General features: G+C 45.6%; 2 protein-coding genes across 5 annotated transcripts; both read left to right on the top strand.

The window, feature by feature from the left end:
* The first annotated feature begins 13,072 nt into the window (after window positions 1-13,072).
* LOC127299227 (membrane magnesium transporter) lies at window positions 13,073-15,531 on the top strand. The gene is made up of 4 exons (XM_051329161.2): window positions 13,073-13,230; window positions 13,593-13,645; window positions 13,961-14,061; window positions 15,248-15,531. The coding sequence occupies exons 1-4, from the start codon at window positions 13,158-13,160 to the stop codon at window positions 15,339-15,341; spliced, it is 321 nt and encodes a 106-aa protein (XP_051185121.1). The 5' UTR covers window positions 13,073-13,157; the 3' UTR covers window positions 15,342-15,531.
* Window positions 15,532-16,641: 1,110 nt separating this feature from the next.
* On the top strand, window positions 16,642-25,555 carry LOC127299226 (uncharacterized). Of its 4 annotated transcripts, none has more exons than XM_051329159.2 (9): window positions 16,643-16,829; window positions 17,697-17,787; window positions 17,892-19,093; window positions 19,747-20,608; window positions 21,062-21,565; window positions 21,688-21,968; window positions 22,386-22,481; window positions 22,601-22,726; window positions 23,283-25,555. In XM_051329159.2, exons 1-9 carry the CDS (start codon window positions 16,665-16,667, stop codon window positions 25,068-25,070), a joined length of 5,115 nt encoding a protein of 1,704 aa, XP_051185119.1. In that variant the 5' UTR covers window positions 16,643-16,664; the 3' UTR covers window positions 25,071-25,555. The 4 variants fall into 4 exon arrangements, with proteins under 4 accessions (XP_051185120.1, XP_051185119.1, XP_051185118.1 ...); XM_051329158.2 differs by having other exon boundaries at window positions 21,056-21,565; XM_051329157.2 differs by having other exon boundaries at window positions 19,747-20,626; window positions 21,056-21,565.
* Window positions 25,556-25,658: the final 103 nt, after the last annotated feature.

The raw sequence follows: 25,658 nt of genomic DNA, 5'->3' as shown, positions 1-25,658 counted from the left end.
CTTGAGTCTTTGTCCATTCACCACTTGTGTGGAATTACCTTGCAGAGAGCTGATTTTAATTGCCCCTGAACGATACACCTCATCAATGACATATGGTCCTTCCCATTTTGAGAGTAATTTCCCTGCAAAAAATCTGAGACGAGACCGATACAATAGGACTTTATCCCCAACATTAAATTCTCTTTTGATAATTCTTCTATCATGCCATTTCTTAACTTTCTCTTTAAAGAGTTTAGCATTTTCATAAGCTTCACTTCTCCATTCATCTAAAGAACTCAATTGTAGCAATCTTTTCTTACCGGCAAGTTTAGGATCTTTATTTAGTTCTCTCACAGCCCAATAAGCTTTGTGCTCTAGTTCTAAAGGTAAATGACAAGCTTTCCCATAAACCATTTTATACGGTGACATACCCATAGGATTTTTATAAGCAGTTTTATAAGCCCATAGTGCTTCCTTCAATTTAATAGCCCAGTTCTTTCTAGATTTATTAACAGTCTTTTGCAAGATAGATTTAATTTCTCTATTTGATAATTCTACTTGCCCACTAGTTTAAGGATGATAAGCGGAAGCAATTCTATGATTAATACCATATTTAGCAAGAGTTTTTCTAAAACCACCATGAATAAAATGAGAACCTCCATCAGTCATAAGATGTGGTGACCCTGCATACCACTGCATGTTGTAGTATGCTAGTCATTGATATAACATTCACGAAGTACAATTCCGCAAATATTACATCCCTCAGAGTAGTACAACAGAACATAGCAGGTCCATAACTCATTCACTTATTATTACAAACATAATATACATATCATCTCGGAGCTCCTCTTGGGTCCTAAGAGGAATACTCCTGGGTTCGAGGCGAACCCAACTTAACTTACAATATAGAAGTTTATCTAGGTTATACATTTATTCCATCGAGCAGCTAAGTACTAAGAGTTCGCACTGCTCGGATATTACTACTACTCGGTGATTCTAGACTTGATCTCCTCCGGAAGCCTCCCCGGTTCCGTAGACTATAAGGTAGTCTACGCCTTCAACATCTCCAGAGAGGTCTGGTTCTTCATAGCCGATGATCTCGGCTCCTTTAGGGTTGTCGTGGTCCTCCTCCAGATGGTTCGGACAATCTAAGCAGGGGATTTAAGAGTGGTATGAGTACGAGCGTACTCAACAAGTTCATTATAGAAAAGAGGTGTTTAATGCACTAGCTACGGTACTAGACCAGAAAGTCTAATACCAATGCAAGTTTTGATAAACATTTCTTCAAGAGGTTGCTTTTATTCTGAAGAGCTATGTCCGTCAGCCTTCACCGGTTTACTAGAACTTCATGGAGCTCCTTTCCGGCCGCGTTCGCAGTTCCATATCCCGGAACAGGGAGTGACAGGTCACGATTCATTACACTCTGCAGAGGTGTGTTGCTTTACCCATAAGAGATCTTAACCTTGGTGCCAACCGGGCAGCTTTCCCGTCCACACTTCCTATCGGGCATAAATACTCCCTCTTGGAGTTACAAGTATCAACTTGGCCAGAGCCTCTACTAGCAACGGAGAGCATGCAAGAACATAAACAACATATATGATAGATTGATAATCAACTTGACATAGTATTTGATGACCCACAAGTATAGGGGGTGTATCGTAGCACTTTCGATAAATAAGAGTGTCGAACCCAACGAGGAGCAGAAGGTGTTGACAAGCAGTTTCGATGAAGGATTCACTGTAAATGCTCACAGACAAGTATTCAGGGGGTTTTGATATAGCAGATGAATAAAGTACAAGTAAGTAAAATGCGAGAGAAATAATTGCAGCGAGTGGCCCAATCCTTTTTAGCACAAAGGACAAGCCGGTTTGTTTACTTATAATGACCAAACGTTCTTGAGGACACACGGGAATTTAGTCTAGTGCTTTCGCTTCATATAGCTGATTAATCTTCATTGTTTTGATAAGTGTTATGTGGGTGAACCTATGCATGCACCGCCCTTCCTAGGACTAATACATACTTGTGATTATACCCCTTGCAAGCATCCGCAAATACAAGAAAGTAATTAAGATAAATCTAACCACAGCCTTAAACTCTGAGATCCTGCTATCCCTCCTGCATCGATATACCAACGGGGGTTCAGGTTTCTGTCACTCCGGCAACCCTGCAATTAGCAAACGAATGCAAGATGTATCCCCCTAGGCCCATAAATGGTGAAGTATCATGTAGTCGACGTTCACATGACACCACTAGAAGAATAACACCACAACTTAAATATCATAACATTGAATACTAACCAACATAATTCACTACTAACATTTAGACTTCACCCATGTCCTCAAGAACTAAACGAACTACTCACGAGACATCATATGGAACATGATCAGAGGTGATATGATGATGAATAACAATCTGAACATAAACCTTGGTTCAATGGTTTCACTCAATAGCATCAATAACAAGTAGAAATCAATACCGGGAGAGTTTCCCCTATCAAACAATCAAGATCAAACCCTAATTGTTACAGCGGTGACGAGGTGCAGCGGTGGAGATGGCGGTGATGATGATGAAGATGATGGTGATGATGATGGAGATGATGTCCAGCTCGATGACGATGACGATGGCGTCGATTTCCCCCTCCGGGAGGGAATTTCCCCGGCGGATTTCAGCCTGCTGGAGAGCTCTTTTCTCTCTGGTGTTTTCCGCCCCGTAGAGGCGGCTGTGACTCTTCGCGACTATCCTCTGGAGCTTAGGTTTTCGGGACGAAGAAGTACGCGAAGGAGAGGAGGCCAGAGGGGGCTGTGGGCCCCATCCCCACATGGCGGCGCGGCCAGGGCAGGGCCCACGCCGGCCTATGAGGGGGGCCCATGGCGGCCCTCCTCGGCTCCTCCTTTTGGCTACCTCCGTCTTCTGGAAAAATAGGATTTTCAGTATAATTCCCGTCAATTGCTGATCTTCCGAAATATTGCATTCTGACGGTGCTTTTTCCAGCAGAATCCTGACTCCGGTGTGCGATTCTCCAATAATCATGAAACATGCAAAATAGATGAAATAACATAAGTATCATCCCTAAATATGAAATATATCAATGAATAACAGTAAATTATGATATAAAATAGTGATGCAAAATGGACGTATCAGTATTCCATATTCATCGGATCCCAACAAACACAACATGTAGCATTACAAATAGATGATCTTGATCATGATAGGCAGCTCACAAGATCTAACATGATAGCACAATGAGGAGAAGACAACCATCTAGCTACTGCTATGGACCCATAGTCCAGGGGTGAACTACTCACACATCGATCCGGAGGCGATCATGGTGATGAAGAGTCCTCCGGGAGATGATTCCCCTCTCCGATAGGGTGCCGGAGGCGATCTCCTGAATCCCCCGAGATGGGATTGGCGGCGGCGGCGTCTCTGGAAGGTTTTCCGTATCGTGGCTCTCCGTACTGGGGTTTTCGCGACGAAGACTTTAAGTAGGCGGAAGGGCGGAGTCGGAGGGCTAACGAGGGGCCCACCCCATAGGGCGGCGCGGGCCCCACCCAGGCCGCACGGCCCTATGGTGGCGGCGCCTCGTCGCCCCACTTTGTTTCACTTTCGGTCTTCTGGAAGCTTCGTGGAAAAATAAGACCCTGGGCGTTGATTTCGTCCAATTCCGAGAATATTTCCTTTGTAGGATTTCTCAAACCAAAAACAGCAGAAAACAGCAACTGGCTCTTCGGCATCTCGTCAATAGGTTAGTGCCGGAAAATGCATAATAATGAAATAAAGTGTGTATAAAACATGTGAGTATCATCATAAAAGTAGCATGGAACATAAGAAATTATAGATACGTTTGGGACGTATCACTTGCCACGGGTGTTTTGGAGCTCGTGGATGCGAGTCATCAGCGCCTTTGTCGCCAATTTCTCATCTTCCGTGGCTTCAGCATCCCAGGAACGGCGGCGAAGGATCTTGGCTCCTCCGTCGAAAGGGGCGATATTGTTCACCACTGAGTCGGAGCTCTCTTCATGCACATAGAGCCATCTCTTGCGCCACCCTTGGACGGAGTCGGGGAATTTGACGTCGAATACTCGACGTTAGAACGAACACAGATAACAACGCCGCCGATGTTATAAGCGACGTTGTGGGAGCCATTACGGCGAAGGCAGAAGATGCGCTTCCACAGAGCCCAATTAGGTTGGACTCCGAGGAAGCATTCACACAATGTGATAAAAATCGACACGTGAAGGATGGAATTGGGCGTCAGCTGATGCAGCTGAAGCCCATAGACAAAAAGAAGACCTCGAAGAAACTCGTGGATAGGGGGAGAAAGACCGCGGATGAGATGGTCAACGAAACTGACCAGGTACTCGATTGGAGGCGATGGATAGCTCTCCTCCTTGGGGAAGCGCAGCGCGTTCTCCTTCTTGGTGAACCCAAGCTTCTTCAGCAGGTTCATATCCTGATTCGAGATCTTGGATCTCTCCCATTCCAGATCTTCGGTGGCCATCTTGGATTCGGGAGTGCTATGCCTGGTCAGACGCGTGCGTGGTGGCATCAATGAGCGTGGAGGAGAAAGGTGCGAGCGTGGTTGAGCGCAAGAGGCAATGGGAGCAGTGGAGGATTTTGCAAAGGAGAAGCAGAGGTGCGGCGCGAGCGAAAGTTTACAAGGAGGAAGACGATGACCTTAAATAGAGGTGCGGTGAATCGACGCACCGTTGGATGAAGAGATTGCGGGATAGATGGTGTACACGTGGACAAGGGGTAAAAAGTAATTTCATTCAGACGAAAAAGAACAGGAGCTACAGTACGTGCGCCAGGAAAAGTGGAGGATGTGTGTCCCCCACTTGCACGACGTGTCAACTTGATAAGCAATTTGGGCCTGCAAGGCAGAGAGAGAGCAGTTCTCGCGTTTTCCCGATACAGCGGTCGTGGCTATCGTCAGCAATGATGTCACCTTGGCAAGAGAAAAATTCGGCTAAGCAGCTTCATAATAATGGCGACAGCAGAAGATTGTTGATTATTTCGAGAGCCTTTGGTCAAATACAAGTTTTTGATCAAATGCTCGGGGGCTACTTTGGAACAATGAAAACCTCGAGAGTGATAAAATAGAAATGTCGAGAGCCTATGATCAAATACAAGCATCTATTCATAGCCTCGGGGGCTACTCCCATCGGGAGCGCTGGTCGCGCACCCGATAGATATGAAAACTTTGAGAAAGAAGGAAAATATAGTAACATAAGGCGTTGAGCCTACACCCAAGCACAAGTCCTTGGCTGTAGTCTCGGGGGCTACTCCCATCGGGAACGCTGTTCGCGTGCCCGATGAAATTATAATACAAAAGAGAGAGAAGGAAGAACAAGTGAGCATATTTCGAGTTATATAAATAACTCTACATATACTCCCATCGGGAAGGCAATATAAGTCATCCGTTGACTCAATAAAATGTGCTATTCCAGCAGCCGAAAAAGCACCCGACAATATATTCTCAGAACGCCGAAGTTGCGAACAATTTCTGAATGCCGCAAAACTTTGCGAAGGTAAGACCCCAGATCCATTCTGTGTGGCGTGGCGCCGTCTCTGACGTCGGTTTGCTACTTTTTTCCGTATCAACAGATACGAAGAAAATCCTAACGGACGCGTTAGGTACCCGATAAAATATGACTGGGACTCGACAGAATGGTAAGACCTTAAGCGGCACCTGTCGAAGTTTACACCAGTATCCCGAGATCATGTCCAGGGACGTGATCTTGAAGTAGGTTTTTGCGGATTGCCACTAGAGCAGTTAACTAGTACCTGATCCGTCAGATGAACTAGCCCCAACTACCATTATCCCTGTACAATATATAATTTCGTATCCAAAGATATGTGATAAAGTTCAGAGCTATTGAACGAATATAAAGTTGGAGATTTTCCCTGACTCTGCGATTCAAGCAAAATCTCGGGGGCTACTGACATAGGCATCCCCAATGGGCCTGCCGAAGATGGTACCCGGGGTTTACTGAAGGCCCACGACCCGAAGGATAAGAAGAATCGGAAGCCCAAATTATTATTAAGGAAAGCTAGAGTTGTATTAGGAAGCAATACTTGTAATCTTGCGGGATGAGTTGGAAACCATCCCGGACTCTGTAACTTGTGTATTACGAATCCCTCGGCTCCGCCTCCTATATAAGGGGGAGTCGAGGGACAAAGAAAGTATCGATTCATTGTCTCACAAACCCTAGTATTCATATCATCGAGCACTTTTTGGCTGAAACCTTCGAGATCTACTTGTCCTCTACTTCCGACTAAAACCCTAGTCTACAACCCGTAGGCATTGACAAGTTAATCCCTTGTCAATAAGGTCGTGCCTTCTCCTAACAATAAGAAAGATCAATTGATCAAGATGGAGCCTTTCAAGTTTCCTCAGCAGGGAACTAGACCGGAAATCCCAGCTATGATGCCTTCTGAGCGCCGGTCCAAGGAAGGACATGACCCTGCAGCTAGCTCCAGGTACTCTAGGCGCCCCAAGCGCGGTGCCTCTCGCTTCTTGACCAGCCTGTGGCAGATGTGCAGGAATACCAATGATGTTGCTCATCAAAGCCTTGCCTTGAACCAGGAGACTAGGAGGCACCAAAATGAGTTCATGGCTGCAAGAAATCACCCTGTACCTCCTCCTGAACCTGAGATGGAGCCTGTGGTTGCACCAACTTGGGAGATGCCTCCCATTGATGATGAGATGCTCCAGAACTTTGATCTCTCCATGTATGCTCATGGCGGTCTTCCCCCTAGATCTGCTCAGGATCCTGATGCTGCTGGATATGGAGAAGATGATGATGAAGACAATGAAGAGTATGATGATGATGGTGATGATGATGATGAGGATGGTGATGGAGGCTCTCCACCCGCTCGGACAAAGTTCTATTGATGAGAGCGCTAGCATCCCTACCTTTTTACTCGCCTTTTTGGTGTTCCGATGCCAAATGGGGATAAGAGAGTAGAGTCTAGTATCTCGGGTTCCTTGGTTGCACAAGTCATGCTGATACTTTATTTGCTTCTTATTTGCCTTGTGCTTATTTGCTTGCTTTTTCATTTCAAGAACCATTTGCTACTTTGAATAATTCGTGTATGGTGTATGGACAAGTATTTGTATGCTTAATCTCTATGTTAGGATGATTATGCTTTATGCTTATATATCTTGATAGTTGATATATACATGTCCATACCATGCTTGTTTCCTAAAGATATTGGGGGAGCTTCTCATATTCCACAAATGGTGCACTTCGCATTCAAACACAAATTCTCCAAGTGCACACATTATGGGGGAGTTTTCTTAATATCTTATATGGAAGCAAGATTTAAGCTTATCATAATATATATCTATATTTGACTCTAGCTCGGTTTGTCATCGTATACCAAAAAGGGGGAGATTGTAAGGGTATTTTACCCTTATCCATTATTCTGGTAACATGACACCGTTGCTAGAGTATTTGGTCTAATACATGTCTATGAGATTATTCCCAGGAATTAGCCAAATAGGCATAATGGTGTATCAATGGAACAAGAAGGTAAAGGGAGACCCCCCACTTCGACAAAAATAAAGAAGGCCTCGTCAGCACCTGGTTGGTCCTAAGCCCGGTCAGACCGGCCGCGGCACCGGGTGGCCCGACGCCGACCGGCCCTAGGACCGTGGCACACCGGGCACATTCCAGTAAGCTTTTCCCTTCGCCCGGTGCTGGCCCGGCCTGGTCCGGTCGCCCACCCGGTTGGACCGGGCTGTGGACCGGATGCCCCGGCGCTAACCGGTACCTGCTCTGGTGGCAACTGGAGGCCATTACTGCGCGACAAAGACCTGCCCCGGTCAAGGCCCGGTCCCAGCTCCGGTTTGGTCCGGACGAACCGGCCTCTGGCCCGGTCTGACCGGCCCCTGCGCGGATGGCCCGATAACAGGCCCGGTTGACCGGGCTCCTCGAAGAAATTGCTGAGGTGACAAGTTGCAACGGCCAGATTTCAAGTGACACTATAAATACCCCTTCTCCTACCTCTGAACAGTCAGACACTACACTACAAACTGTTCTTGAGCTCTCTCTCTCTCATACTCCATTGTTAGAAACACCAAAAGCCTTAGATCTCCTTCCTCCTCCACACAAACTCAAATCCCTCCGGGGAAAAGATAGAGGAGGACCTGATCTACCGTTCTACCAAGCCAAATCTTGTCCCCCTTGTGTTCATCAAGATACTTTCTCTCTAGGGTTCCTTGGAAACCCTAGGTGGGCAAAAGAGGTCCGGAAGCATCCGGGCTGTGGATTTGCTCCTGATAAGATTGTGAAGGTTTGGAGGCTACCTCAAAATCTACCACAAGTGAGTGAGCTATTCCTTCGTGGGATAGGCTCCGGATAATAGGGTGAGCCTTCGTGGCATTGGGGAATCCTTCGTGGGACCTCCACCCCTCCAAACATGACATACCTTCTTGCAAAGGAAGGGAACGCGGGAATAAACCCTCGTCTTGGCGTGCTATTGGTTATCTCTAACCGAACTCCTTACTTGTGATATAATTGCCTGTGAGAGCCTTCGTGCTCGAGTTGCTTGTATCATCATATAGGTTGCCTCACCTAGGTTGCATTAGGCTCACCTTCATATTCCGCAAAGCCTAATATTTCAAAGAAAGAATTAAAATTTGTAGAAACCTATTCACCCCCTCTAGGTTTACCATCTCTGAACTTTCAAAAAGAAAGGTGTGGAGCTTTACAAGGTATCCGTAATGGACGTCATGGTCCAACTATCTCACATCTCCTCTTTGGAGACGATAGCTTATTCTTTGCCCGTAGTGATCAAGGCAGTGTAGATGCTCTTCATTCTACTCTGAAGCTCTACTGTGAGGGTTTCGAGCAAAAGATTAATTAGGATAAGTCAACGATATTCTTTGGCAGCATATGTGATCTTGCCATCAAGTCGGTTGTCATGGATAAGTTGGGTGTGCATAATGAAGCCCTGCAAGAATTTTTTTGGCCATGCGCCGATCGGAACTTTTGGTTTCCTCCCTGACAGAGCCTGGAAACGGATGAACATTTGGTCTGATAGGCCGCTCTCACGGCCGGGAAAAAAGCCCTGCTTAAATCTTTCATCCAAGCCATACCAACATATATCATGAGTTGTTTCCCGCTTCCTGTAGCAACATGTTCTGCGTTGCAGAAGGCGATTGCTGATTTTTGGTGGGGCTTTGAGGATGGACAAAATAAAATGCACTAGATGTCATGGGAATGGCTGTCAACGCCTAAGTTTCTTGGCGGGATGGGTTTTCGCGACTTGCTGCTCTTCAATCAAGCTATGTTGGGGAAACAGGCATGGCACCTAATCACGGAACCCGACTCCCTTTGTGCCTGTGTTTTGAAGGGGCGATATTTTTCGGATTGTGACTTCTGGAACGTGCCACGCCCGCGTTCATCATCCGCAACTTGGAAAGGAATTCCGACTGGCAAAGAACTCGTTCAACAAGGCATACGTTGGGAAAATTGGTGATGGCCGATCCACGAAGATTCTCGTTGATAACTGGATACCGGAGAGCCCCCCAGACAAGGTGTCGAGCTTGCTTCCTTTGCCACCGAATGCAACAGTAGATTTCCTGATGGATGAAGACACTGGTGCATGGGACAAGGACACAGTAAGAACTTTCTTTCCAGATGACAGCGCTAAAAAAATCATTGGCATTCCCCCCAGCAGGTTTAGGGGTGCGGATTTCGCCTCCTGGCCACACGCCAAGCTTGGTGTGTACACGGTGAGATATGCATACAATCTCGCTCGGAGCTAGCAATTTGTTCATCAAAGGAGTCTTTCGGGGCGAGGTCTAGCGATTGATTCAACAAAAGAGTCGAAGCTTTGGCAGAAGCTTTCGAAGATAAAGGCCCTAGGGAAGATGAAAATCTCGCTATGGCGCTTTGCAAATGACTGCTTACCTAGTAGTCACCAGCTCCGCTGTCGCCATATTCCGGCCTCGGGTGCATGCCTTTTCTGCAACCGAGAAGAACGGGTGGAGCACACCTTGTTGTTTTGTCCCTACGCTCGCGAAGTCTGGCGACAGGTGAAAATGGCGTTCCCTCTTCCACTCTGCCGGAGATAGTTCATCTCTACGAAGCATTGGCTCATGGAGTTCTTGGCGAGATCGAATGATCGCATGGCAGTCACTCTAGCTGTTACAGTTTGGCATCTGTGGGATGTTGTCCGGAATGATGAACCAAGGAAGCACCTGTACAGTCCTATTGCATCTGTTTAAGCCTCTGTCGGTTCAAAGACGTGAGACCAAGCCCCGTTCACCAAGCTGGTCTCCGCCGCATGATGTTTCGACAGTCATCAACGTCAATGCAACTGTGTTCTTGTCGTCAACTCGGATGGGGGTCAGTATCGTGATCAGAAGCCACAATGGTAATTTCCTGGCTACTAGCAGCCAGTTACTTGATGCAGTCACGATGCCTAAAATTGCTGAAGCACTCGCCTTACGAAGTGCAGTCTCCCTCGCTCGAGAAGAAGGCTTGGGTAGGGTCATCCTGCTTTCGGATTGTCTATCGGTCATCGAGCGGATCAATTCTCCAGTTCAAGATAGATCTCTGGTTGGTGTTGTGGTGAAGGACATGAAGACCATCGCCACCTTATTAGTTGTTTGTGTAATAATTCAGCACATACCCTTGCTCGTAGAGCTGATAGTTTTGGTAGTTGCCTTTTTCGTGATACTGTACCAGAGTTCCTCCGTGACAAACTGTGTATTGATTTCGTTTGATCAATAAAGTGCTGAATTCTCAAAAAAAGAGTGAGTATATGTATGTTTTTTTGAGTCTTAGAGCATCTCCAGCCGCGTCCCCCAAACCGTCCCCCAAAAGGATTTGGGGGGCGTCGGACAAAAAAATGTTCCCAGTCGCGTCCTCCAAAGCCGCTTTTTGTCTGGCGCGCCCCGAGTGTCCGGGGCGAGGCGGCTCCCACATGTTGGCGACTATTTCCATAAACCGTTGGTTCGCGCTTTTTTCTCGTGCCTCCCACCCCTCCATCGCCGCTGGATTTGCCGGCCATTTCGACGGCTGATCTCTTATGAGAGTCGGCACCGTCATCGCGGCTGGCACTCTCGCCGGTCGTTCCGCCGCCGCTTTGCCAGCACGTCCCAGAACGCGGCGTCAAATCCGCCCCACCTCCGAGCACACAAGGTGCTCGACGACTTGCCAGGTAGGCGCGATTAGCCGCTGTTCGTTGCCTCGTCTACCGCGGCGCAATTTTAACCATTGATTTTGCTTCAGACATGGATAGCGACGACGAGATGCTTGCCCTACTGCTGGAGGACGAGCAAGCCTTCGACGACGACCTCCGGGAGCATTTGCTGATAATCGCGTCCCTCCAGGACATGCTTGACGCCGAGGCGGAGAATAGGAAGAGGTTGCGCCGCGGAGGATCAAGGCCGGGGAGAAAGAAGTCGAAGCCCCGACAGAGGATGGAGGGGCATACCATGGTGCACAATGACTACTTCGTAGATGACGCAACACATGCAGACAATTTTTGGCGCCGGTATAGGATGAGCAAGGGTCTATTCGTGAATATCCTCCACGACGTTCGAGAGTTCCACCCCTACTTCAAGCTCAAGCACGACGCTGTAGGCGTTGTCGGGTTCTCGTCGATTCAGAAGTGCACCACCGCCATGAGGATGCTTGCATAAGGAGCACATGCCGATACACATGACGACTACCTTCGCATAAGTGAGTCTACTGCCATTGAGTGCATGTACAAGTTTTGCCGAACTGTGGTGGGAAAGTTTGCAAATACTATTTGAGAGGGCCAACTGAGGAAGAGACTGCAAGGATCATGGCACAAAATGCTACCAGAGGATTCCTTGGAATACTTGGAAGCATCGATTGCATGCACTGATCATGGAAGAACTGTCCGTTTGCTTGGCAATGTATATACAAAGGGCATCATGGATATTGCAGTGTTGTGCTTGAAGCTGTGGCAGATTATCACATGTGGATTTGACATTCTTTATTTGGCATGGCGGGATCACACAATGACATCAACGTGTTGCAGCAGTCTCCGGTGTTCAGCAGACTAGTGAAAGGGCATGCTCCACCATGCAACTATGAGATCAATGACCACCAATATACCAAAGGCTATTATCTAGCCAATGATATATATCCAAAATGGGCCACTTTTGTCAAAACAATCTCAGCTCCATCAGGTCAGAAGAATTACTACTTTGCTGCGCGATATGAGGCTTGCATTAAGGATGTCGAGCGAGCATTTGGTGTGCTTCAAGCTTAATTTGCAATTGTTCGGTACCCTGCTCTAAGCTGGTCTCACGAGCGAGGTGATGCAGGCTTGTGTGATCATGCACAACATGATCATCGAGGATGACCGTAAGAATCATGCCAGGAGACATGTTGGTTCCTATGAGTGTGAGGGCCCTCTTGCGGAGGTTGATCATGAGTTGCCTGCAGATTTTACTGATTTCGTCGCCATGAACCCAGCGGTCCGTGACAACAATGTTCATGATCAACTTCAAGCTGATCTTGTTGAGCATTTGTGGAGGATCAAAGAATTATCAGCAAATACCGCAACACCTTGATCTAGCCCTATTTATTACATTTGTTTAGTTGTTTTATTGTTTGTTGTATTTTAATTTGAAAACAATCTCCGCAAACATATTTATTTGTATGCTATATTTAATAAATGGTTGTGTTTTTAAAAATCCTTAAAAAAAGTTTAGGAGCGGCGTTTGGGGACGTGATTGGAGAGCGACATCCCCAAATGTAGCACGAACAGAAGACGTCTCCAAATGCTCCATCCGGCTTAGAAGACGCGACCGGAGATGCTCTTAATCTATATATTACGTTTTTTTTTTTTTTTTTTGACCCAGGGAGAAACGACGTGCTAGAGATGCCCTTGAAACGGAGGTAAAAACTGCAGGAATGAGTTGTACAGTAGGAGTAAAAAACTGCGAGCAGTCACTGACATATGGGGCAAACATGTGAGCACTCGGGAAAGGATGGGCTTCTCGCCACAAGGGTCAAGGAAGCATAGCCTGCCGTACCCTGCCCCACCCGTCAGCTCGCATCGTCAGCCTGCACAACACAGCAGAACCCCGCATCGCATCGAGCAGCCAGCCGGATTCGGGATCAGGGAAGCAGCCGCATCGGAAGCCGAGGGCGGCCGGAGAAGCAGCTCGCCTCGCCTCCGCCATGGGGATCGGCTACGTGCTCGGCGCCATCGGCGGCGCCCTCCTCGTCCACGCCGCCTACGCCACCATCCAATGTAACGCCCGCTTTCCTCCCCGTGCTCTGACTGCCCTGCCTCCGCTCTTCTTCCTCCGGTGATTTCCGATCTCGTTGTCTGATGATGGGTGGGGGAAACCCCGGAGAGGATTTCGGGGTTCCCGGTTCCACGCGCTCAGATCCTCGACCGGCCGAGCCTGGTCATGGCGCTGCTACAGTTTTTGGTTGTGCCAGGGCTTAGATCTAGGTCGGCTTTGAATTCAATTGCGCGCTGATCCCGGCGATATTTGTGGTTAGCTGAGGTCGAGTTGGACGATAGGGTTGCTGACTTGCTGTTGGGTTTCCTGCGAGCTGTTGGGGGCTAGATTCCAGCATCTGATTTGTGTGTTGTTGCTGCTGCAGATCGCGCGGTACTCAAGATCACGGAAGAGGAGTTCTCGCACCCGCCCTTCGATGTACGTGCGCTCTCTTCCTCCCTCTGGAAATCCTTTATCTTGCTATAACACTCATTATGCTGCATGTTATTTTTTTACTTTTCTTAAGTACTGTATCTTAGCAATATGTTGCGATTTTGGTTGTGTTGGCCTGACAATTATTTGTATTGAGCCTGTGAAGTTCCACAAAATAAATTGTTCAGTGAAGATTGTTAGTGATTTTGGTTATTTCTGCTCCAGAAAGTTGTTAGCACTGGATGCTTCTGGCTCCTTATTCCCAGAATAGGGCTAGCTTATTCCTCAGCCATCAGTAACTTGTGCTTTCTGGTTGTGCAGGTGATCATTCAGTTGCTTGTGGGTCTGGCCTTGTGCATGTGGGCTGGTGTCTCTGTTCCAGCCAAGTTCCTTTCGGTGCTCCCACATTCCGAGGAGAATAGGTAAGCCTATTTGGAACAGCGTTCAATTTGTGCCGAGTTTTGGTGTGCAATCAGGGCTGATGGTCGGTCGGAGCTTAGGTTCAGATATTACGTGAGCTAGAAAATTAGTGCGTACTATAGTTTCTTTTTTTAGGTTGCCACTGGCAAAGTGTGGAACAGGAAACTAGGCAATGATTCATAGGGATGTGATTCCATACCTTTGCAGCTTTGCTTGAGCAGTTGCTTTCCTTGTAAAATATCGTAGAATTAAATCTTTAGTTGTCCCAGTACAAACCTGTTACAAGATTATGATATTATAGACATCTGTGGTAACATGATTTTGTGGTAAGAGCATATAGTAAGACTGAAAACATTAGTGTGTGGTAGGAGAGAATGACAAAAGCTGCATGAAACAGCCAAACTTCAGTCAAAAGTCAAAACATAACATTGGTGTAACTCATAAATCAGAATTGTGATCAAATTATGCCCATAGTCTTGATTCTTGTCTTCGTGAGCACCTGCGCATTTGATGCTGTGCTGACACCTGTTAATTTGAAACTGTGAATTGAAGAGGAATATCTCGTGTCTGAAATATGTCGGACTTTCTGGAACTATTTACCTTGAGTGTTATTGGTGTAATTATATTCATTTTGCTGTTAGCATATGGTTTTCTTTATTATTCAACTTTCGTGAAGTGAGAAACTGATAACCGATAACATCTTCAAGGTCGAGGATAGACTGTAGGAAATAATACTATGGTCTATTTTTAAACCTGTATTCTATTGATGTTCTTGCTACGTCAATAAGGTTATATGCATATATATCGAGATCTGAAATGTGTATGGTGTTATTTAGGCATGTCTTCTAGGTTCTAGTATCAATTAATCGCTTTGTGGCATCATGATGAGCTTTTTCGACCTGAAGTTAGTAGCCTGAAAGCCCCTGTATCTCGAAATATGTGGATGTGTATCAGAAATAAAATTCTATTATTTCCATTTTTTTTAGAATATATGCCTTTCCACTCCAATGGCGAGTCAAAACAGAAGGCTCACTATTGCTTGCACCCATATTATGTTGTTGTGAATTGTTGCCTGCACTGCAGTTCTCTGTCTGTTTTAGTTCAGTTATTGGTACAGACTGCCTTGGGAGGAACTCTGCTGTTATATCCATTTCATGCCTCTAATCCTCCGCAATTGCAAAATTACAGGATCGTATCGCTCCCAGCGAACCTGGATTTCATGATCTTCAACCACCGTGGTAGGGCGCTACCTTCAGACGCAGACTTGAAGCTGAAGATATGAACGGACATTCACGGCTTCTGTTCCTTTCTTGTCCTGTAACCTTTTGCCCAGGAGTAGGATGGCTCCAGTGTTTTATGTGTCACCCATGTTAAACAGGGGAAAATCTCCCCGTACCACAACTTATCTACGCTATAACTTTAGAATCTGTGACACTGTTCTAGTGTTCTATATATTGGTTAGCTTGAGTTTCTGTCCCACCTGATCTAATGCAACTTCATGTGAAAATCATCAACTCATGCACATTAATATAAATCTTTCCATTGGATCATTTGCAAAATTCTTCATCCTCTACCAGTGCCATATTAAGTAGCAACCGTTTAATTCAGTCACCGTTCTGTTTGCTACAATAAATTTGTAATTGGTGCTGGCGATTCTGTTTTAATTTTTGGGCTTCAAACTTGTCATTGTCTACCTTGAAACAGGCCTACTCCCCGCTATATTAAGTAGCAGCCACACGTTTACATCGATTTCTTCCGTAAGTGGCCATTTGTCATTTACAACACATTATCTTGCCGATTTTGGCCGAAACAAGGATAATTAGAACTCTATGCCAAATTGTTGGCTACCATTTCTTCCTGGTAGGATCGGCTTTGGCACCAACCGAGCTAAGTTACCAAATGTTGCTCTGAATGAGACACAAACCAAAACGCAGCCCTTCTTTGGCAAGATTTGGCAACCAGTTTTGCGACGAGACACAGATAATTATTGTCCGCATACACGTTGATATACTACCAATATTTCCATCGGATCATTTGCAAAATCCATCATCATCCACCAGTGCCATTTGTAGAAATCTCACTGGTTTTGTAACGCCCATTTAATTCGGTCACCTCTGCTATGCATTTTCTTACCCATTTTGGGTAGTAAAACTTGTGCGAGAATGCTGGATACCATCGCTCTTTTGATAGGATCAGCTAACCACCGAGCCAAGTTTACCAAAATTTGCTCTGAGTGAGTGAGACACAAACCAAACACATCCCCTATATGGCAAAACTTGGTGAACCAGCTTTGTCATTGCCAAAATCAAGTCGGCCGTATGCTCAACTTAGGACGAAGATGATCTGGCCGGTGGTGATGACGATCCGACGGCCACGAAGCCTCGTTCGTCTGCCCAGAAGGTTCCGCGAAACCCCCACGGCCATCACAGCGAACGGGCCAGAGCCAGCAGTCCCCACGTGTGGACTCCGCGTCCGCTGTCCAGCGGGGCCCACCTGGCAGTGTCTCCGTCTCCGCCCTCCTCTCGACTTTTGGCGGCTGGCTACAAAGACGAGGCGAGCACGGCGGAAACCCGCAACCCGCTAAGCGCCTCCTCCTCTCCTCTCCATGTCGGGCCCGCGACCCGCCGCCGCGCCGAACCCTAGCTCCCCGTCGCCCTCCCAGCCCGCTCCCGCTCCCGCGCCGCCGGCGTCGGCGTCGGCGCCCGCCAGGATGGCGGCGGCCAGGGTGCGCGAGGAGGGCGAGGTCTCCTCCGGCCCCTCCGACGACGAGGTGAGACCCCCAATCCACGTCGCTTCTCGCGCGCGCCTCGGATCTAGCTGCTCGCGCCTGGCGGGGGGGGGGGGGGGGGGGTTCCGCGCCGTTGGCGGTGAAGTGGAAGTAGCATCAGCTGCAGCTTCGCCCTAGTAGGCAGCTGCCCCTTTGGACTCGGCCCGGGTAGGGTTTGACCTGCTCCGGCTTGGAGTAGCCGACATGTTTACGCCGTGATGTGCTTCGTCGCCTCGTCCGTAGTAGGACGGATGGGATTACGGCCGCGTGCCGTGCTGCTGATTGGGGGAGGGCGCTGAGATATAGCAGCAGCTGTTGGTATCACGACTTTATTATCGCTCGGTTGTTGGAACAGGAGTAGGGTTTTTGACACGGGCGTGATGTGATGTGATGTGCTTCTGGGGTTATGGTTGGAGCTGTTCTAAGTTGTAGTTGGAGCTGTCCTGCTACTTACTAGTTGAAACTGTGTCCTAAGTTGTGTACTGCTACTTTGTTGGAGCTGTCTTAAGTTGTGTCGCTACTTAATTTTAGCTGTACAGGCAAAGTACCGATTTACAGTTACAACTGCCTAGGTTCTGGTACTTAATTGAAGCTGTACGAGTAAACAACTTGTTGTGAATTGTGTGTTCCGTCGCTATTACCAAGCGGCTGTTGACAGATTTGGTCAGGATGGTACCGTGAATTGATCGATGGTCCTGTGACCCTAGTGAAGTTTATTCTCTTTGTCTATGTGCGTATTTGCGTACTCACCGTACTGATTTCCTTGCGTATATGACATACTCTGTACTCGATTGTGCATTCACCACCTTTGCATGTAGCTTTGTGGCGGGCATTTATAGCTTATTGTGTTTATCCAATCGCTGTGAGCAGGCTCTGCAATCTAAGCTGACGGCTCTATCCAATGCTGCGAAACTGGCGCATGCTGCTGCTCAAGGGGCATCGGCAACTTTCCCTGTGAAAGGTAAAATCCGTTGCAGTTACTTGCACCTGATAATTTTTTCCTTTCCTGGAAGGATGTTCTCTTGGCTGAACTCCTTGTCTTGGCTTCTACTTTTGATTTTCCAGGCAGTAGCAGTTTGAGTATCTCAAGTACTCTTCCTCAGAAATCAGTTGCTCCAGGCTATAAGAAGACCTTGAGGGGAAACCAAGGGCAGTTCAAACTCGGGACCAATCGTAATCTTGCCTGGATGAAGCCTGTCTCGACTGATAACCTTGTGATCAGTTTTTCTGATGAGGATAGTGAGACCGACTCTGGAATGGCAAAGCAATATAGAAGCAAGAGCACGAAAGCCAGCTCACAGGTTGCACTTAAAACAGGGATTACTATGCAGACTAGAATTATGAGAGAGGAAGCACCCCAACAGAAGACCCATGCTGCAAATGTGGGATCTGCGAAATGGTCTGCTAATCCTCACACACTCAGAAATACAGGGGCAGGCAGGGGCTCAAGTGCTACCTTCTCTAGAAGAGAGCCACCGATTCGTCAAGCTACTCCTCTCAAGTCTACCCAGAAGGATGGGAATGGTGCAGGAGTAAACTCAGCAGATGATAAGCTGGAAAGTTTGCGTCATAAAATCGCTGCTAGAGAAAATGAGTTAAAAGTTCAGAAAAGGCCCATCTCACCTGGTTTAGTGAAGGATGCCAACTTCTCCAGTGATCAGATAAGGCCGCCCTTGGAGAAGATCGGCTTTGAAGCTTCCAACAGTGGTGGATGTGTTCACCCTGATGGCCTCTTTGGGCATGATGATAGACCAGCTAAAAGGCTTAAGCCCAATCAGCAAGGCATTAACAACCAAGCAAGTGGTGATTTGGTAACACTGGTACCAACTGGAAGTTCATTGGGAAATGACAATTTAATATCTGCCGGAAGGACCGATCACATTGAAAATGAAATTACCATGAACTGTACTGTTAATGAAACAGAACAGGCTGCCACAACAGAACTCTCGGATCAAACGTATCCTAGTGGTATTGCTAAGAACCTTCTGCCATCCAAAAGTCACGACATGGTTATACAGGATGGGGGCAACCATGCCACAGCTGAATATCTTGGCAAGCCTTCAGCGCCACCATTTACTACCGACCAATCTATGGCTGAAGATACTAGTGCTTTGGTTCCTGTTACTTCTGTACGAACAGGGGTTGATATAGAAAGGTCATCTAATCATGGCAATGATCATATGATTTCAACGTCGGATGGGCAACATGTAAAGCCTGTTGACACTACCGTGTCAAATGAGAGGCCACACTTGCAGCCTGGAATGAAGGTTGGTTCAGCATTAATTTATCCTTGCTATGTTCTCTTCTATTGCTGTTTCTTATTGCATGGAACCTTGAAATGTACTCATAATTCCTAATCAGCTTGAGTCTTTTCCTTTTGGAACCGGTGGTATTTAGCTGGTTGCTATAACTGAAGTAATATGATATATATATTCTTTTATACAGATGTGTTCTCATTAATAATAGAAAATCGACTATATTTGTTTCCCTTAAATGATTAAAGTGAAAGGAATGTAAGCAACATCTTTGTGCTAGTTTGTCACTCCCACTATATGAAACTGATAGTTTTTGTTGTTTAATTGGACATGCATCTAACCCGTTAATAAAGCTTAGTAAATGCTTGTAAAAGAAGGTTAGCAAATGCTTGGGTTTGTCTCTCTTTTTTAAGCTTGATGTCTGTAATATGCAGATAAAATTAAAACATACTTTCTGAATTTGTATATAACCTTCCATGATGTCACTGAAAATTTAATCCATTGTAGTTGCAGCTACTGTTATTTATTTGACAATTGCCTGGATAATTTCTTCTAAACATTGTGAATTCATTTTATGTTTAATGCCCATATGTTGATGATCATAATCTTTCTATAACTACCCAACTTAAGAGTAACTTATCATTGTGCCATTCTTATTTTGCCAGAATGCCGATCTCTTGAACCATGTTGGCCAGATAGGTAAAGGAGGTCAGAACACAACATTGGTCTCTCTGTTCGAGATGGAGGAACTCCAAGAGAGGGAATTGGATGATGCTCAGGAGCTAAGGCGGAAATGCGAAGTTGAAGAAAGAGAGGCTCTCAGAGCGTATCGTAAAGCACAAAGAAATTTAATTGAGGCCAATGAAAGATGCGCCATTCTTCGTAGAAAAAGAGAGATTTGCTCTGCACAAGTCCATGGTTTAATTGCTGAAAATTCTTCTATGGTGCAGTGCTTAAATATTCAGAATGCTGGACATGGCCTTGTAATGCCATCAGGACTCAATTCTCAGTTTCATGCAGATGGTCAAATGCCTGAGATTCAGGGTGGTAGGTCTAGCAGTCCATACCTGGATGAACTTCCTCAACAGCCAGTAGATAAGCATGAGGCTCGTTCGCGCTATGGTGATGAGCTTGCTGTCAGCATCGCTGATCCAAAATTTGTGAGTACTGTCCATGCTAACAGCACACCTTCAGAGTACAGGGAGGATGACCTTCTGTTCCGTCCTAAGCGGGCTAGATCAGAGTGCACTTCAAATCCGGAGAATCACATGGAGGAAACTATACAAGTATATTTGGAGAACAGACAGCCTTCTGGTGATAGCACACAGGACTATGAGCTTTTAGAGGCTTCTTTGAGATCCAGATTGGTGAAAAGATTTGGGATGAAATCGTGTCTCAATAACTCTGTAGAAGTCACTGAAGAACTTGCTGTTGGAAAAGCAGCGGAGATGGAACAAGACAAGCAATCTGCACATGTTGAACTTCAGTTACAGGAAGCAGATGATATTGTTATGGCAAATGCTGAAGGTTCACATTTCTATCCAAGTAATTCATATTCCTATTTTCTATTATTGCCATATGCTGTCCTCTTAATGATGGCCTATTTATGTGTTGAAGGATTGTCGTCATGCAATGATAGGCGTTGCATCCTTTTGCTGTTAAGTTAATCAAGCATCAGTTTTCTTTGTGGTAACTATGATGATGCGCTGAGGCTTTTCATATACCCGCATGATATGAAAATTTAGTACTCTGTTACAACAATGAATTCAGTAAAATCACATTGCTATTCTTTTCTCTATGTTGAACTTCTATTGGTTTATCTAAATCCCATGCATTTTGGGAGTGCATGCAATTGAAGTAACTAACTGCTGGGCATATTCTTGAGTACCACTAGTGTCCGGTTCACATGTCAATACCTTTCTACACTGCATGTATACTATCTGCATAATGAATTAATGATACTGTATTGCGTAGGTACAGTGGAGCTTGCAAATGATGACGCTGATTGTGTTGAAAAGATGGCTGGGCTATCTAATTCTAGTAATGCTCCTTCCATGGGAAACTGTGAACCTGAAGACAACGTTTCCTCTCTTAGAGAGTTATGCATGCCATCAAGTGTGGATTATCTCATTTGTCCTTCTTCAGCTCCACAAAATGCTGCTAGACACATCAAGTGGGCATTTCACACCTTTCGTAAGGAGGCTTCAGATTTTATAAATGATTCTGCAACCAGTGATGTAGCATCTGAAGCAGCAGTAAGTGTGCCATATATGATACAAGACCGTGCTGGGGAGAATGGGAAGATGGTCTCAACAGCTCCAAACGATAAGGATTTGACACGCAGTGGGATTGATCCCTTCTGGCCCTTCTGCATGTTCGAGCTTCGAGGAAAATGCAATGACGAAGAGTGCCAATGGCAGCATGTTGAGAACCATGCTTGGAGAAAGCCAAAGCACACAAACCATGCTGTGCCCTGTGTTTCAGGTTGTTTTATGTGCAATCATTATATCCTCTTAATACTTAATTTAAAATACATGTATATGCCTTTCATAACATTGTGCTTGGTGAAGAGGTTCGTCATTAATACCTGGATTAAATATATGCAGGCCGGAGTCCTTATGATCTGCTTCAGCATATTCTGCCTGTACCAACATATCGTGTTGGTTCCAATCTTATTCGAGCTGATCTGAACTTGATGCAGTCAGTCTTGGCCAGCAGTATTTGGCAGTATTGGCAAAGGGGGTTTTGCGCTTCCTTTCCTTTACCTCTATCAGTTCAGAGAGTACTTCCATCAGATGCACCATTCTTACAAGCTGGTGATGGTTCGGTTGCAGATTTTGAAAGGAACAGACAGCTATCAAATCTTCGGATGCTGGATAGTAGGAAGGTGGGTAATGGGTAAAGTCCATCTGTATCTCCACTATGACGGCATCAGCGGAAGTGCCATATATATCAGTATCTGGTTCCAAACACTAAACTTACTCTTAGAAATTTGCTGCTCATCACTTTCTCGTGTTCCCTTTTAGAGTGTTGAATTAGCTCTTATTCTGGAGTAGTTGCTTGCTTATATCACACCCTTTTCATGCTACCCCCTACAAAAAGATTGGCAATTAAAATTCTTTGGAAAGTTAATCAACAGTTGACAAAAAACATTCAACCTGCTGTTGACGATGTCCAGTCTTATTCACTTGCATTTCTTTTCACATTTAATGACATGACACTTTCCTTTGAATCTTTTACTAGTTCATTGCTCTCTGATCTGCTTATATTTTGATTAGTTTTTATTTAACCTTTTGTTCTGTAGAATAAGATTGTACAGGGATCTGTCGATGTCGAACTATTCTTAGAGGCTGCACTTGGTTTATATTGTGGAAAAGTAAACAAACCTGACAGGCTAAAGGTGATCATTGTATTGCTTCTGCTTAGCGACATGTTACAGTTACACAATCAAACATGAATTGGATTTATTTTGTTATCAGCTACTCAGCTTAGCTCTAATTCTGAACATACATTCTGTAGGCTCTTTTACTTCTTGCACGCTCCATTGAGGCAGATCCAAGCACAGTTATCCTCTGGGTGTTTTATCTTCATATTTACTATCAAAAGGATGAAGGACTTGGGAAAGATGACATGTTTTCCCATGCGGTACACCATTTATCAATATCTTGCCACTTAAATTCATCATGCTGTACCGATTATCACAGTAGGATACATTGGCTACATAGATCCTTTTTGGGGTATGTTTGCTTTTGAGCCAAAGCTAACCCCGCCAACAAGTTGGCACACCCGTGACTTTTGGTTGCTGTTTGGTTGGGTTCAGTTTTTTTGGCTAACCCAGCCCAGTCCATGCACGGCAGTGCATTTTTCACCAATGTGTGGGTGAGCCAAGAGCGGTCAAATCCTTTGCCAAAAAATTGGCCGCGCCAAAAGTTCGGTAGGGCTTGTTGGGGCTTGAACCAAACATACCCTTACCTTGTCTGTTGGCTACTGCCTGGGTTCACCTTTACTGATGCTTTGTATTTTGTTTCCACCATTTGTTAAGTTTTTTTACCTCAATTATTTATAATTGGTTGACCAGACTAACCCATTATTACATTAGGTTAGGCATGTTGTCCATATTTAGTCTACATCCAATCTGGTCCATGTTTGCTTTTTTTTTTTTTTGTCATTGATACCTAATGATATGTGTTTTTTCTTTTAGGTGCAACACAATGTTAACTCCTATGAATTATGGCTTATGTATATTAATAGTAGGTTACGCTTTGATGACCGGTTGGATGCTTATAATGATGCTTTGAGCATGCTCTGCCAGATGACAGCTGATACTGATAATGAATTGAAAGATAGAAGTGCTTTCATCCTAGATATCTTCTTACAGATGATTTACTTCCTGTGCATGTCTGGAAATGTAGAGAAGGCTATTTATAGGATTTATGGGATTCTACCTACTGCAAGTCCTGACTGCCCTGGTGACAGGTTGCTGGCGGATGCCATTTCTTGCTTGACCGTGTCTGATCGATGCATATTTTGGATTTCATGCCTATATGTCTCAATTTATAGGAAGCTTCCAGAGGAAATTTGTGTTCAGTTAGAATTTCCAAAAGATCTACCTCATGCGTTACTATGGCATCCTGTTGAACTTACGGTAGATAACAAATGTAAGGTTGCTGAACTATTGAAATGCGCTGTTGATAAGATGGCTGTAGATATTAATGAGACTGTTAAAAATGGGGATCCGTCTTACCTGACACTGGCACAATTCCTTGCTGTTAGCCACATTAGTTGTCTTGGTGCTATCGAAGGCCTCCAATCTTCTGTTGATATGCTGGTGAAGTATATGAAGGAGTACCCAAGGTGCCCTAATATTCTTCTTATCTCAGCTCGGCTATATCGAAAGTTTGGCATGTGTCCTGGTCTGAAAGGGTTTGATGAGTTGCTCATGGATTGGCCTAAAGATGTGCAAGGAGTTCAGTTTCTGTGGAATCAATATGCTGAGCATGCTTTGGCAGACAATATTGAGTTGGCTGAAAAGGTCCTGACTCGCTGGTTTGAAGAATATGGAAAAGAAGGTGATATCTGTCGTAGAGCTGATGTTGGTACAATGGAAGTCAGTAATGAAGTGTCTGAAGAACAATCACTTGCCTCTACCCTAGAAGTTAGTTCCGGTCCATCTGCATCAGAAGATCAGGTCTATTGGTTGTTGAACCTCTCACTTTACAGGATGCTAGAGAGCAATCTACAGGAAGCACAGGTTGCTGTGGACAAAGCATTGAAGTTGGCCCAAGGGGAGAGCTATGAGCACTGTTTAAGGGAACATGCCGCAGTTCACACTCTAGAGAGACCATCATCTTGTACAGACACTCAAGCTCGAGCTACGCTAAGCCTGATCAGTGGTTATATTGCAGACCGTCGGAACTTACCCACGAGGGAACTGCTGTCGCGAAGGTTTATCCAGAATGTTAAGAAGCATAAGCTTAGGCTGTTGATAGATGACACTATAGGTCCAGCTTCTGCAGATTCTTCTCTGATAAACTCTGTCCTTGAGGTGTGTTATGGCCCGTGTCTTCTTCCAGAACAAATAGAAGTAAAGTACTTGGTTGATTTTGTTGAATCGGTGATGGAGATCCTTCCTGCAAACTACCGCTTAGCCCTGTCAGTTGGTACATTTGTGGTTAAGCATTACAGCGGTGCTGACCCTACCTCCATGGGCACCAGGTTCTGGGCAAGTTCTGTTCTGATCAATGCCATCTTCCGTGCTGTACCTGTTGCGCCAGAATCAGTATGGATAGAGGGTGCCAGTCTCCTGGAGAAACTACAGGCCTCAGAGATTGTGAAGCGGTTCCACCAGCAGGCAACATCAGTGTACCCCTTCTCCTTCAAGCTATGGCATGCTTACTTGACAGCCTGCAAGGTCAGTGGAAGCAACACAGAGAGCATTGCCGAAGCTGCAAGGCAACGAGGTATAGAGCTGAATGTGGTGCCACCCTAGTTTTGCCGCATGGATCTGAAGCTCAGGGATTTGTCAGTTGGAGCTGTAGTTAGTGTTGTCAGGTGGAAATGGCGTAGATACATGGAACCGCTGGAGGCTGTAGTTAGAATGTTGTGTGTACTGCAAGTGACATAGTTACCTGGAGTCAGTGGTGGCGGTGATGATGATGACGGCATGGTTTTCTGGTTTAGGCACAGTTTTAGGATCAGATAGTCGTGGATAGCATACAGCATCTGTTGTTACTGATGGGCAGCTGACGACGATGGATACCAGACATATATGGTGAATGAATGGGTCGCATACCCTACACAGAGGGACGCTTCTTTTTGGCCGACTTGATAACAGCAGTGGAGCCAGATCTATTTACCTGTTCCAGTTTTAATCTTCGTGTTCACTGTTGTAGTAGTGTAGTGTATGACATGCAAAACTGTTGTTTTAAATCACCATCTTCGGTGAATATGAATGAAATATATATTATTGTTCCATTGTGTTTCTTGTTCGTGGTTTCAGTGTATAGCATTTTCCGTGTTAACCTTTGATTGCCACTTTGCCAGCGGTTGAAACCAGAGGAATTAGACCTGATTCCTA

This window comes from Lolium perenne, chromosome 5, assembly GCF_019359855.2.
Source record: "Lolium perenne isolate Kyuss_39 chromosome 5, Kyuss_2.0, whole genome shotgun sequence".
Taxonomy (NCBI): Eukaryota; Viridiplantae; Streptophyta; class Magnoliopsida; order Poales; family Poaceae; genus Lolium; species Lolium perenne.
This window is presented reverse-complemented; position numbering and strand designations above follow the sequence as displayed.